The 13,355-nt window shown below is 38.7% G+C and overlaps 1 protein-coding gene across 1 annotated transcript; it reads left to right on the forward strand.

Moving 5' to 3' along the window:
- Window positions 1-4,689: 4,689 nt before the first annotated feature.
- LOC138599689 (interferon gamma 1-like) lies at window positions 4,690-8,837 on the forward strand. Its single transcript, XM_069671443.1, has 4 exons — window positions 4,690-4,900; window positions 6,240-6,314; window positions 6,999-7,232; window positions 8,602-8,837. Exons 1-4 carry the CDS (start codon window positions 4,778-4,780, stop codon window positions 8,713-8,715), a joined length of 546 nt encoding a protein of 181 aa, XP_069527544.1. The 5' UTR covers window positions 4,690-4,777; the 3' UTR covers window positions 8,716-8,837.
- The last annotated feature ends 4,518 nt before the right edge of the window (window positions 8,838-13,355 follow it).

The following is a 13,355-nucleotide window of genomic DNA, read 5'->3' on the forward strand; positions in this document are numbered from 1 at the left end:
ATCAAAGGAAAAACTTACAACTGCAGCATTTCAGTTTAGTTTCACGAACTGTTCGACTGCTTTGTCAGAAGATTTCCAGTTCATGCAGTAAAAAAGCCGTTTGGTTACGTAAACATCATGAATGTTAACATGCTGAATCTGAAGTGGGAAGTTGCACATTCATTTTCATATTAACATTTTGTGAGCTTTAAGGCTTTAATAAAAGATATCAGTTTCAACACTTACAAGTCGGTGGAGCGTCACTACAAAAGGACGATACATGAGGTCCTGAGCGATTTAGTGGAGTTTCTCCAGCAGTCTTCCTCCTTATTAATAATCCTTATTATGGGCAAGGCACAACATTTCTGGTGTTGGAAGCACTCGTTTTTGTCAGCGCAGTATCCCATCTAGAATTTTTTTGTTCTGAGAATGTTACGTTGTGATGTTTTTAATAGTCGGAGAACGTTCTCTGGAAACATGTTCAGAAAGTTGCAGTGAGAATGTTCAGATCACACTTCAGGAACGTTGAGTGGATGTTTTATTAAAGGCGTTCTGACGTCCGAGGCCTCAATGACATCCTGAAAATATCTTCAGAACAGTTAAAACGTTTTGTCTTCGTTTAAGTTTTAACGCTACAAGAACTTTATTTGAAATGATAAACATCCTTAAAACGTTCTTTGAATATTAGTAAAACGTTTTCTTTCAAACGTAATTAGAACTTGTAGCCGATGTTAGCCGATGTTATGGGAACGTTCCCTGCTAGCTGGGATTGTCCATTGTTGTCCGAGCGTGCTTTGTTTGTCTGCAGGAACACAGGAACGCTACTGTGTGATGACGATCTAGAATTTTATAAATCGCTATAAAAATGTACCAACAGAAATGTGCAGCTAACAGTCCTGTCGTAGATGTCGTCTCTTGGCTCTGAATGCTTTCTTGTGTCTCAAGTTGCCAGTCAGACTCCAAACAGTGACCAGTGTTTGGAAAAGGAAGTCTTGACCCGGCTACACTGAAAGTCTCAGAGATCTGGCCGTCGCCATGTTGGCCATCTTGTTTTCAGACAACAGCTGATGGGTTCGGGATTGCCTCAGTTATAATGTGACTTTATTACAGCATGTGAACATTACGTTATAGAAGCAAAGATCCATCACCTAATATTTGACATTATGCAGATGACACACAATTGTATGTCTCTGTTTCATCAGACCACCCCGGATTCTTTCCTTCAATGAATGAATGAATGAAAATGTCTTTTGCCAACCAATTTAAGCCAACTGAATTTCAATCAAGTGCCCCAAAATAGAAAAACATTTGTGATTGGCCTGACCTTCATCAGGTCGGATGGAAATCTGTCTCATTGGGAGGGGACCAGATGGTTCACAGGCTTCTATTTGTTTGAACTTTTTGTACCTTTATTGAGGTCATAACCCAAAAAAACAGGAATCAATCTGACAAAGTAGTGTGTGTATATATATATATATAGAAATAGTAGCTAACTATTGTCAGTGTTATCCAACATGGACGCCACAGTTTAAGGCCTTTTTATAAGTTGGTTCTTGATACCAGAGAAAGAACGACAGATGAGCTTCTCCATTTCATTCTGGATGTTGTTCCCGTTGTTGCCATGGTCATGAAATAACACTTATGATCTCGGAACACTGTGCCGCTGTGTTACGTTGAAAAGAATTACTCACATTTAGACTTGAAGGCCAAAACATTCCCTCGATGTGATTTTTCTACTCTTAGTAATGGTACTTCTACCTGCACTGATGATTCAGGTTTCATTATAAGCCTTGTGGTTCGTTTCCGCCAGCTGTGACGATCGGGGATGGGTCTTCTTCCTGCTGTGATGACATTTCTATTTTCTGCCGTTACACTTTCACGCTGTCGTGGCATCTCTGCCCACAGAGATGAACGCATGTCTTCCAGCTAAAGGGACGGTCCTGGATGCCGCATTTCAATCCAAAATGGCCAAAAGTATGTGGGCAAACCAATATTACGCCCAAAGTGTAGCATTTATTTCTTACACTTACAGCCTCCTCTCTTCTGACTTCAGACTTTGTTAAGGCCCGGCTGCCACGTTTTCAGCCAGAAGAACATTAACGTGGACGCTGATGTTCGATCAGAGTAAAGGTCCCGGCTCTTTACATGCCTGTCCATGTCTGACACACCAAACGCAGGAAACCATTTCTTTCTTTGTGCATAGTTATTATCATGTTGAAACAGGAAACAGACCAAGTGTAGACAACAATATTGAAGATCAGTTGGAGACTTTAAAACATTAATAGAATTGGTGGTTGATGCTAAGGTCTTTCTAATGTGGACTTAAAGTAAACGTTTCTACTTAAACTGTTTCGTTCGAATCTTAAATGCTTGAAAAGGTGAAACTTTCCAGTATTTCAAACAGTCAAAAAGAAAACAAATATGTGGTAGAATTTTCTTTCTTCTGAATCTGTGAAGTATCTTTGGCCCCTCTGGTTGTCCTGAACTCGAGGTTTGTAATCACAGTTTTCTCTTCACTGGAACAGAGCAGTCGAGTCAAGCCAAGTCCAGAATACACTGGGAAGACCGTTTTTTAGAGACTTGTACGAAACAAGTCAACACAAGATGGTTTTCCTCGTGTCTCGAGGGCTGCGTCATTCTAAAGATTTCACTATATATTTGTGTGTTCTCTACATTGTACCTGGATCCAACAAATTCATGCAAACTGCCGTTATACTAGAATCCATATCAACCAACAATCATTACACAACATAAAACTTTATTCCACGATATAAACTAAAGACTAATTCAACTAGAATCAGATCATGATTGGCATTGATTGGAAAAGTCCAGAAAGCCTAGCTTAGCACCGACACTGGAAGCCAGGGTGAACTGTTAGCCTAGCTCGGCCAAAAGAGGAAACAATGTACCCAACTCAGAATCTTTGGAATGTACACGCCAACAACACCTTTAAGTAGGGGCTTTCTCCTGCAGTCCTGGGGGTCCGCACTGTCAGACTGAGAGTAAACAGCAGCTACTTTGACCTACTTATGACTTCCAAGGAGTGGCCTGGGTTATTTTAGTGTTTTAGGAAATGGTATAACGTGTTTTTTCCAGAGGCGTGATGACGTCTCTGCCACCTCTCATTTTGAGGAAGAGCAGGTGGACAGTGGAACATAAACTCAACCTGGACCAGCCGCAACATTAAAATGGAGGAGACACATTCATGCATGAGTAACAGTAAACTTTCTCTCAACATTAATACAATTTAGCATGCGAGAAAGTCATTTGGGGGTATTGCTATTATACCACTACTCCTGAAGCTCACTGTCACTCTCTCATGCAAGAACACGCCCACCCCGCCGAGCTAACATCGACAGCATCACAGTTAGCTTTGCACTAGCATGCTAATGCCGGTTAGCTTGTCCTACCCGGTTTGAAGCACCTACCTGTCCAACAGAAAGAAGGCCAACTCTGCATCGCTCTTTAATGGTCGCCGGTCTGAATGGGGCCCAGTTGCCAATTTGAGCCACGCCCACACTCACCTGTACGCTGTGATTGGCTCAGGGAACCATGACAGCGCCCCAAAACGTCCCAAAGCAAAGCAACAGAATAGCTGCAGAGGGAAGGGTCTCACAAGGGTCTGCACACACATGTACAGAGGCCCAGAAGTGATGATTTATATTATGTTTGTAAAAGTCTATATTTTTTTTTTCTAGGAAAATCCTACTTATTATACCTTTAAGAAAAACACCTGAATTCCTGAGCTGGAAGTCTTTATTTCAACTGGTGTAACTTTGCATGAATGCCCAACTTTGGAAGATCGTTAGGCTCAGTTTAAGCAGCAAGGAGTAAATCTAAAACGAAAGCTCGTGGTTGCATGCGACCTCATTATTGTCCTCGGTCTTTTCTCGTTCATTAAATATTTATTCGCTAAAATTGTGTAAATTCGAATCACAATTTTCCAAAAGATTTTTAAAGGTCTGTTTTTTCTTGTCCCAAACCCAAAGATATTTAATCACATGTGATAAGAAACAGAGAAAAGCAGCAATTTCTGACACTGAAACCTGAGAGCGTTTGTCAATGACTTAAACACTGAATGATGATCAGAATAGTTGCTGATTAATTTGAGTAACTAATCACTGGTTAGGCTGAGGAAATGTGATTCATACATAAGAGTCATAAGCATGTATTTAACTGTTTTTATAAACCCCTTGAGATTTTTAAGACCTCTAAAAAGACATCTAAAAAGTGCCTGCACATGCACAAAAGCTTGCAAACTACACACACACACACACACAAAAGACCTGCACAGTTTTGTAAAGCTTGAATGAGGTTTCTTGCAGTCTTTGAACCACACAAGAATAAGAAATTGATGATGTTACACTAGCAGAAGTGGTTAACCTTCGATTAGCTGTGCCACACACACAGAATTCTACGTAAATTTTGATGAAGTGGTCTTCCTCCAGGTAAACCACTCTGACTATGCGTAGGTGTTCAATGAATGGAAGTGAATGGAAACCTGACCAGGGATTCTCCTTTGTGTGCGTATTTAGCAGCAGCAAAGTGACTTTTAGAGGAAAACTACTGTCGTTGCAGCCTTTTCTGGTACTGCTGCTGAAAGCCCACAAACCACAGATGAACAACCACACATACACAAAGGCACATGATGAGACAGACAGCTGTATATATAGACCCACGGGTCAACAGAGAGTATCACTGATACGACTGCCATCAAACTCTTCACTTTCTCAGCTTTTCTCTGAGGACAATCTTTTTGCCGTACGATCAAACGTAGCTTGTATTGAAGAGATCCAATATGTCTTCATTCTGTGGTTCAGTTCTTCTACTGGTCTTACTGGGAGTTGTCTCTGCATTTGGGAATCCTATCCAGTCCGGCGACGAACTGAGTCAAATCCACGAGTCCATCGCAAATGTGCTGGTGAGTTTAACTGTGGTGTTCCTCAGGGTATGATTTTAGATCCTCTTTTGTTTTCCATTATGTTTTGCTTTTGCTTTTGTTTTTTGGATTTAACTGCTAAATTCTGCGTTTTTTTGAAGGGAAATGTTTTTTAGCACAGAAGTTAGAATTTGAGTTCATATAAAGGTATGCATGCTCAACTTAAGAGTTTGTTAAGATGTTTTAAATCGCCGTTTACACTCTGCAGCAAGGTCTCTGTGACCTACAAAAAACAGTTTTACACTGGATTAAAATCACAGAGTCCTCTGCAGTGATACATGCTTTCACTTTATGCTTTCAGTTATATCATGTGCTGGGTGATAATGAAGCAAAGAGTTGACGAATTGCACTTGTATTATCACAAAATACATCTAGGTCACTAAATGTTAACCGTGATGAGTTCGCTATCTGATGCATGCAAAAAGGTTATCTAGACATATAACTGAAACCTTTAAGTGTGCGTAGGGTTTGCTCTGGATTTAATGTGCCAGACTTCTTTTAATGATTGTGAATGTGGCATAAATATTTTGTGATCTTAACAAAACCAATGTTTCTTCTTGGGATCTTTAGATAAAGCGATTTGTATTTGAATAATACTTAAATATGTCTGCAGTTCTCAACAGGCAAGGGTGACCAAATTACACAAAGGCACTTGTACTTGCTGATTATAAAACATATCAAACATTTATATGTAAAGAGGACAGTTCTGGTTTTTGTTCTCATGTTTATTTGCAACAATGATCTTACGATGAAGAGAAACCAACACTTCATAACAATTATACCCTCTCGGCCATCCATATTTTTCTCAGCGGCGGCCTTTCATTCTTAACTTCTTGAATGTAGCTGCAGCAACCTGCTTGTTCAGTCTTGTGAAAAGATATCGACACTCATTTTTTAAAAATCCTTAAACTAAAGAGACACATAGTAATAACTGGAATATTGACATAATTAAGAATCTCTTCTTTACATCCCACAATCTGAGTGAGTGACAGGCATCCATCCTCATCTTGTTACACATATTGGAGAGACTGGGGTTCAAATGTTCATTTACATTATGTGTCCTGGAATAATGGTCTACGCTTCCTTCAGTTGAATATTTAGACAAAAAAAGTAATACTTTTATACATGACTTTGCTGTATATTCAGTAAATACACGTTACTCGTAAACAAATAAATGCATAAAGCCGAGCCAAACACTTAAAACTAAATATTTTAATAGATCAATAAAGTTAATAAAACAGTATTCCTATTAAATAATAAAAATACAATAAAAAGAATACACAAAGAAGTATAAAAATGTGTTTTTGTTTGTTTCTTTTAGGAGCTGAAGAATTCGGAGATCAGCACTCATCCTCTCTTCAGTTCTGTCATAAATAGCATCAACACCTCCTGCCAGGTAAGCACACACACACACACATACACACACACACACACACACACACTGTCCAACTATTTCTTTTGTACTTCTTTAAAAAAGAGCATTTTTACTAAATCTCATAAAACCATGTATCGCCCAATTTCTTTTCTTAACTTTATGATAATTTGAAAGTTGGCTTGTCGTTTCGTGAAAAGTTTGATTTTTTTCACAAGACAATATGTGAATTTACACAAAGATAAGCAGCACAGAACAAAGTATGGAATCATACCAAGATGATAGGTAGTGATGCCAAGAGGAATCATGTCCAGGGAAAATACAAGAGGACCCAGAATTGAGCCTTGAGGAACGCCGTCAAAGTCATATATACATTTAGAGTATTCGTATCGTAACGACAATATCAATATTTGTTTTAAACTTCTCAAAAAGGTTTTCAGTTAAGTAAAAGGTTATAGATACAATAATCAGACTGAAATATCAGTTTTTTTCTATTTAGGAGAATTTTGTACCTTAAAAGTCAAAGTCAAAATCTAGCCATGAACTACGACACTGCATACAAAAGCGTACTAAACCTAAAGATAATAGAGTGACATCAATTCCAGATATTTTCAATCGTAAAATGTCTGATAAATTAAGTTTAGTGTTATTTTTATTATCCAGTAGCCTTGTTATCCCAGAGTACTGACTCCCTCCTCTCCTCCACAGAGAAAAGAAGAAATCCAGCTGATGAACGTCACTATAGACGTCTACATGCGGATCTTTTCCAGCATCCTGGAGAATGACAACTCCCTGCTGGGACAGCTGCAAGACAGGTCTGAGGTGAGGTCACACTTGAGGAAGCTCCAGGAGAAGATGCAGGAGATGAAAGGACGCCTGAATCACCTGAGCCAACAGAGGCACAACAAAGAGGACGTGCTCCGCAAGCTCAACAAAATAAAGGTAAGGGACACCGGTATTTATATATCACGACTTCCGAGACAAGGCATTAGCGAGGTCATGAAAACAGAATTAACTTTGAAAATTAACACATAACTTTTAGATCATGTCAGCTACATCTGTGTACAATTTCAGAGCTGTGTGCCAAACTTTATGGGAGCTAGTAAAGAAAAGAAAAAGGGTTCAAAAGAGTTATTCTGACAGACCTCAAGTTTAGGCTGTTATCTCTTTCAGTCACAGTCTGTCACCTTTTGACTGATAAGAGCACATTGGTTTTGTTTCTGTTATTTTTTTCTGAAGAAATGGAAGCTCACACCTTTTTTTAGAGCGTGCTGAGTCATATTGACTCTGTTTATCTTACAACACCATCAGTTTCGACGGCTACATAATGATAGAGAAAAACAGAAAACCAGGCTTTGATACCAACACATGATATGAAATACCTTCCCTGTAAAATATGGTTGAATCTTGAACATGGTAGTTAAGTTTAATTCTGGTATTTTTAAACAGTTTTGCTTCTGCCAGCAGCCTTGAAACAGGCTGTAATGGCTCCTAATGAAAAAGCACCCGAGCAAAGTTTTTGTTTACTGGCTCAGATTATTATTTTAAGTGTCTAACTAAAAGATCTATCTTTGTAGGGATCCTTTCTGTAATGTTGTCAAAGAGTAAGATGTATTTTTAACCACAAACAGCTGTTAAATTAGTTTCTTTGACAAAAACAGTACTTTTACCTAACAGAAAGCAGGAGTCACTGGTCTATGGCTGCCTTGAAGGTTATGTTTGTTGTTGCACTATGTTACATAAATATTATGCTGGATCCATACTTTCCAATTAAAGTCAAACAATGCTAACCTTTTGGGGCAGTTTTATTTGTTTATAGTAGACTAGCATCTCCCGTGTTTTACATGGTAAAATCACTGTTTTTGACAATGGAGTCTGGTGGCTTTGAAAAGAGCGATGTAACGTCTGTGTCTGGTTAAAACAATCATCTTCCTTTGTAACATAAAGGTCTGTCTCTGTCGGATCCTTTCTGTAATGTTGTCACACACTTAGAAAAACAAGAACTTTTAATGGACATAAACAGATTAAAAGCATTATGATGATGATTGAGTGGAAACATGACCGGCAAAAACACTTTTAATCCAACAAAACACTTCATTAGAAAGGCTCGTGGAGAGTAAAGACCTCTGCCATGGCCTTGTTTGTCAGTCAGCTGTCTTCTTCTACCACTTTAATCCTGGTTGTGTTGAGGCTGGAGAAAAAAAGTCTAATTTAAAAGTAAAGTGAAAGAAATGAATTCAATTCTACAAAAAAAGAACATTTTTGACTAAATAAAGGTGCTAACCTATTATCTGTTTGTATTTCCCTGCAGGTGGACGACCCTAAGGATCAGAAAAGGGCCCTGGCTCAGTTCATTGAGATCTACCGTGCGGCTTCTAAGATTTCCCGCAGTTGTGGCTCCGCCCACTCCTCATCTACTGAATGAAACATCAAGATGTCCATTAGCTCTGATTTAACAAGATTTCCATGATAACTTAAATTTTCTAATTATTGTAATTTAATTGTGTCTTATTATAACTGAGTTAGACTTTGTGAGGTTTCCATGACAACACCAGTTCCACATATTTAAAATGTTATTTAAAGGGTAACTTTACAACATTTCTCAATCAATCTCAACTGAGTTATATTTATTTTTGTTATAATTTAATCTATTTAATGTATGATTAATTTAACTTAAGTTATTTTTATGTTTGAAATGTTTTCTTGTTTGTTTGAATAAAAGCAGAAACCAGCATCACGTAAAAGAATTTTGCTCTTTTTTTACCCACGTTATTCAGATTCTAACAGCATCGCAACTGCAGTTTGTCACGTTTTCGCACCAGATAACTTGCGAGTTTCACACAGGAAGATGTTTTGTGGTTTCTATAGTACTCTGGAAAATGTTGATGATGGTTAAAGAGAAAGAGACGAGTGGCAAAAAACTGAAAGACGACAAAAGACGAACTACAAAAAGTCACAATTATCGGGGTCACAGCAGATAAACTCTGTAGACGTAAATAAATAGAGAAAAAAGAAAGAGTGAAAGAGATTAAGAAAGATAGAAAGAAAGACGTTCTCCATTTCTGTCTGGAATTACTGTCGTGTAATTCCTGTGACATCACTCTGACATCACCGTGTTCCCCCACGCCTGCACCAATCATATGACGGGACTCCCCCTCGGCCCCTGATGTAACAAAACCCTCAGAAATGGAGAAGTGGTTTACTCACACTCATCCCCCCACCCAAGTTGAACTCGTCATCATCATCCACCTGCTCATTAACCTGCATTGTTAATTAGCGAATCTATTAAATAATTATCTGGGCGGTCACACTGACAGCAGCACGTTAGCGAGCTGTAAGTCAGTCAGCGCTGAAGCAGAACTTCAGCAGAAATTACGTGGAATTTATGCCGAGAAAAGAAGCTGTGAATTCCTCCAAACAGACACATTTCAACTTGTGAAACCTCTTCCTGTGTGTGCGTGTGTGTGTGTGTGTGTGTGTGTGTGTGTGTGTGTGAGTGTGTGTAAGTGTGTGTGTGTGTGTGTGTAAGCAGGGAATACCCAGGTGCTCTGCGTGTATCTCTGACACCTGAGAGTCATCACTTAAAAACTTCCTGGCTGCTTTCTGTTTGTCTTTCTGTCGTCTTGCATTTCTTTGTCTGCTTCCTGCCGAGTTTAACTCTAAATTCTGTGACATTTTTTCAAGCCGAGCCGCACTGCCTCAAAAACAAAAAGGAGGTCAAAGGTCAAAAATACATTTTTCCTTATTTTAGTTATTATTGAACCACCTTCCCTTCTGCTTCTATGACACTTCATGACAAGAGATACTTGCTGTGGTAATGGAGCTCTTTAGCCAACATGCTAACATGCTAGCCAATGGCAAACAAGGGCCCAATCCCAATCTCCACCCTAAAGCCTAAGCACTGAACACTCACAGACTTTAATGGCGTCAGGCGTGCAGTGCGTGCAAATATTTCATTGTTGTCACTTACAGATAAACGTATTTGCGGTTCCTGTCACCGTCCACGCTCGCATTGTTTACATTTGTTGAAACTTTATTGAATACTACTTCAGTGTACGAACATTTGTTTACATTTAGTGGAGGGCTGGACAATCACGTTTGAATACAACACAGCACCTGGTGATTTGACAGTGGGACAGCATTAAGCTTTCTCACACTCACCGGGAATGCGCCTCAGAGTCTGTGAGTCTGTGAGTGTGGAGATTGCGATTTGGCCATGGTGGTGCTACAGTCTTTGTTTTAGGATTGTCTCAGCTTATTTTATATCTTAAAGAAGCTAAGCTAGCTAGCTTACCGTCACACAGTTGGCAACCTCATTGCCCTGATCGCAAGCAAAGTGTTTAACCACAAATACAGGTTCTGAATAGCTTGACTTTTTTCCCCATTAGCTACAGATACGTTTTTATTCCAGTTTCAATTGATCTGGATGGTGCAACAAGGCTAATAAAGCTACGTTAGCTTCTTCCATTTGGGACAGTCTGGCTCTCCATTAACTCAGGAGACAGCAGTCTAAGGATGCCTATATGTTTTAAAAATGAAGTTAAAATCAATGCACAAACTGTGGTTAACTTAATTCGGCCCTATGACCACTGCAGTTACAATAAAACGTAACTATTTTGCCATATTAAATTAGAATAATGTCATTAATGCTCCTGAGCTCATACCTGCAGCTTCCTCCCATTTACGATAAAACATTTTCTCTGAAGCTCAGACCCCTCTCTGCTTTCACTTTCTCTGTTTTCTATTTGTCTTCTCTGTAGCTGGCACCAGGTATTTCCCACCTTGCATGTTGAGTTCTTGCTGCTTCTGTTTGTTTCCTGAAAATTATCTCACCCAGCGTGTATTTAGAAAGAGGTGTGCGTAACTGAAAAGAAAAGCCTTGTTCTCTTGCTAGAAACACCTCACACCCAGCCAGCGTGTGGTGATGACATTATTTCCGTTTGGCCTTCCAGCTCCTGCTGTGATCATTTACATTACAACATGTATTACAGTTTATTTCTACTGTAGGTTTCAGCATCACATCATGAATGAAATGCTCTTTATGTGTGACGTTCTTTCACAGGCCTAGTAGATGAGCTTTTACTCACTCGTCTGCACGACTCAAATAAGCTAATAATGGATTGTAACTTATCTAAATAAAAGTTATTAGTATTTAAATACTTTTCAATACAACCTGCGTAACATTTATCCATTACCATGGGCCCAACTATTTCAACTTTTCCATTGCTAAAGCTAACTATTTAATCTATGTATTAATTGTGGCTAATTCATCTGTTTACCCATTAATTTAGCTAACTGCTAATGTTATACATAGCTAACTATATGAACTGTTTATCAATTACATGCTGTGACATGTTATCTTAACTAATTTCACAAACTCTTCATCAATGTATTGTAGCTACGCCATCTGTTTACCCATGTACATTTAGCTAACTGCTAATGTTTATAAATCCCTTATAGCTATTTCATCTGATTACACCACTTTAAGCTAACTGCTAATGTTTATCTTAGCTAATTACACAAAATGCTTACCAATTACTTGTAGCTGTTTCATCTGTTTACCCATTACTGCAAGCTAATCATTACTTATGTTATTATAAGAATTTAAAACTGTTTATGTATTACTAAATAAACTGTGTTATTACTTTTAGCTAAGTGTTAATGTTATCATTAGATAACTAAAAAAGCTCTTTATCAATTTATTGTAGCTACTTCATTTGTTTACCCATTACTGTGAGCTAACTGCAGATGTTATCCTGAGCTAACTTTACCTATAAACTATCAATATACTGTAGCTATTTTGTTTCTATAACTTTGAGCTAACTGCTAATGGTATTCTTAGCTAACAAAATAAACTGTTGATCTAAATCATCTGTTTACCCATAACATTAAGCTAACTGTTATTTGATATGTTTAGCTAACTTTGTAACACTCCACTACATGTGCAACAACAACAATTAACAGAATAACAACAGTTGTTGTTATTCTGGCTAATATCATGAATGTTTATCAATTTCTTGTTGCTATTTCATCAGTTAGCTTTGGCTAATATTGGCCAGAAATTACAATTGTTTGTACTTGTGCAGCCCCAGAGTGGACATTTGGAGAATGCGTCTTCATATCAAGGTCAAATTTTACAACATCGAAGCTCAAAATGAAGCATCAATTGATAATCAATATTGGTAGAAGTGAATTTGTCATCCAGCTAACAATAGTGTAGCTAGGGGGAGATAGGTTGTGGGGCAATTGGGGCACATTGGAGAGCACTACTTGCTAAGCTACACCGTCTGAAATACTCTACAGGTACATAAGATAATACTTTATACAGTAGATTCCTTGTTTTTGTCATGGTTACCCTCATGTCAGTGCAGCCATTACAGTTTATTTGACAATTTTTCAACATATGCAGAAGATTCAGAATGTGTATCAATCTGAAAATAGTCCCCCCAAAACACGAAGATTTCCCTCTTCAGGAGGAACCAATGGGCGAATGGTGTTTCAGTGGTCTCTAAAGGCTTCAATAGTTGCCCAGTATGCAAAGTGCACATAGCAACCACTGTCAGAAAATCCCACAGTTCCTAATAAAACCACAGGGGACATATATTATGCAAGGTTTGTCATGGTTTCCACGTTGTTTCTACTGGATCAAACGATTTCCGACGCAGGCTGCAGCCGCGACGTCCTCAGCTACAACGCTTTCCATCGGCTGCAATGCAACCTCAGTGCACAGAACACAGGCCTCTATCAGGAACCATTAGAGCTCCCAGTATGACCAGTAGGATTACCAATTCCATTAAAAGCACTGTTTGGCATGAGTTTCTGAAGAGAGCGGATGATGGCTGTTTGACATACATGAGTGGGAGACCCCTCACCCACTTCTATGAAGTTTGGTGATTTAAAGGAAACTAGACAAACCACACTTTTCACACCTAGATCATCGCTGCAACACTCTCTCTCTCTCTTTCCCCAGTGTGTGTCTATGTCTCTCTGCCACTTTGCCTCGCTCTCGCTCGAGTTATAAATATTGGCTTTCTTGACAAGTCGAGCACTTTGAGCCAAGTTCAG

This window comes from Semicossyphus pulcher, unplaced genomic scaffold (assembly GCF_022749685.1).
Source record: "Semicossyphus pulcher isolate SPU_LCO1_2020_fin unplaced genomic scaffold, fSemPul1.0.p SCAF_20, whole genome shotgun sequence".
Lineage (NCBI taxonomy): Eukaryota > Metazoa > Chordata > Actinopteri > Labriformes > Labridae > Semicossyphus > Semicossyphus pulcher.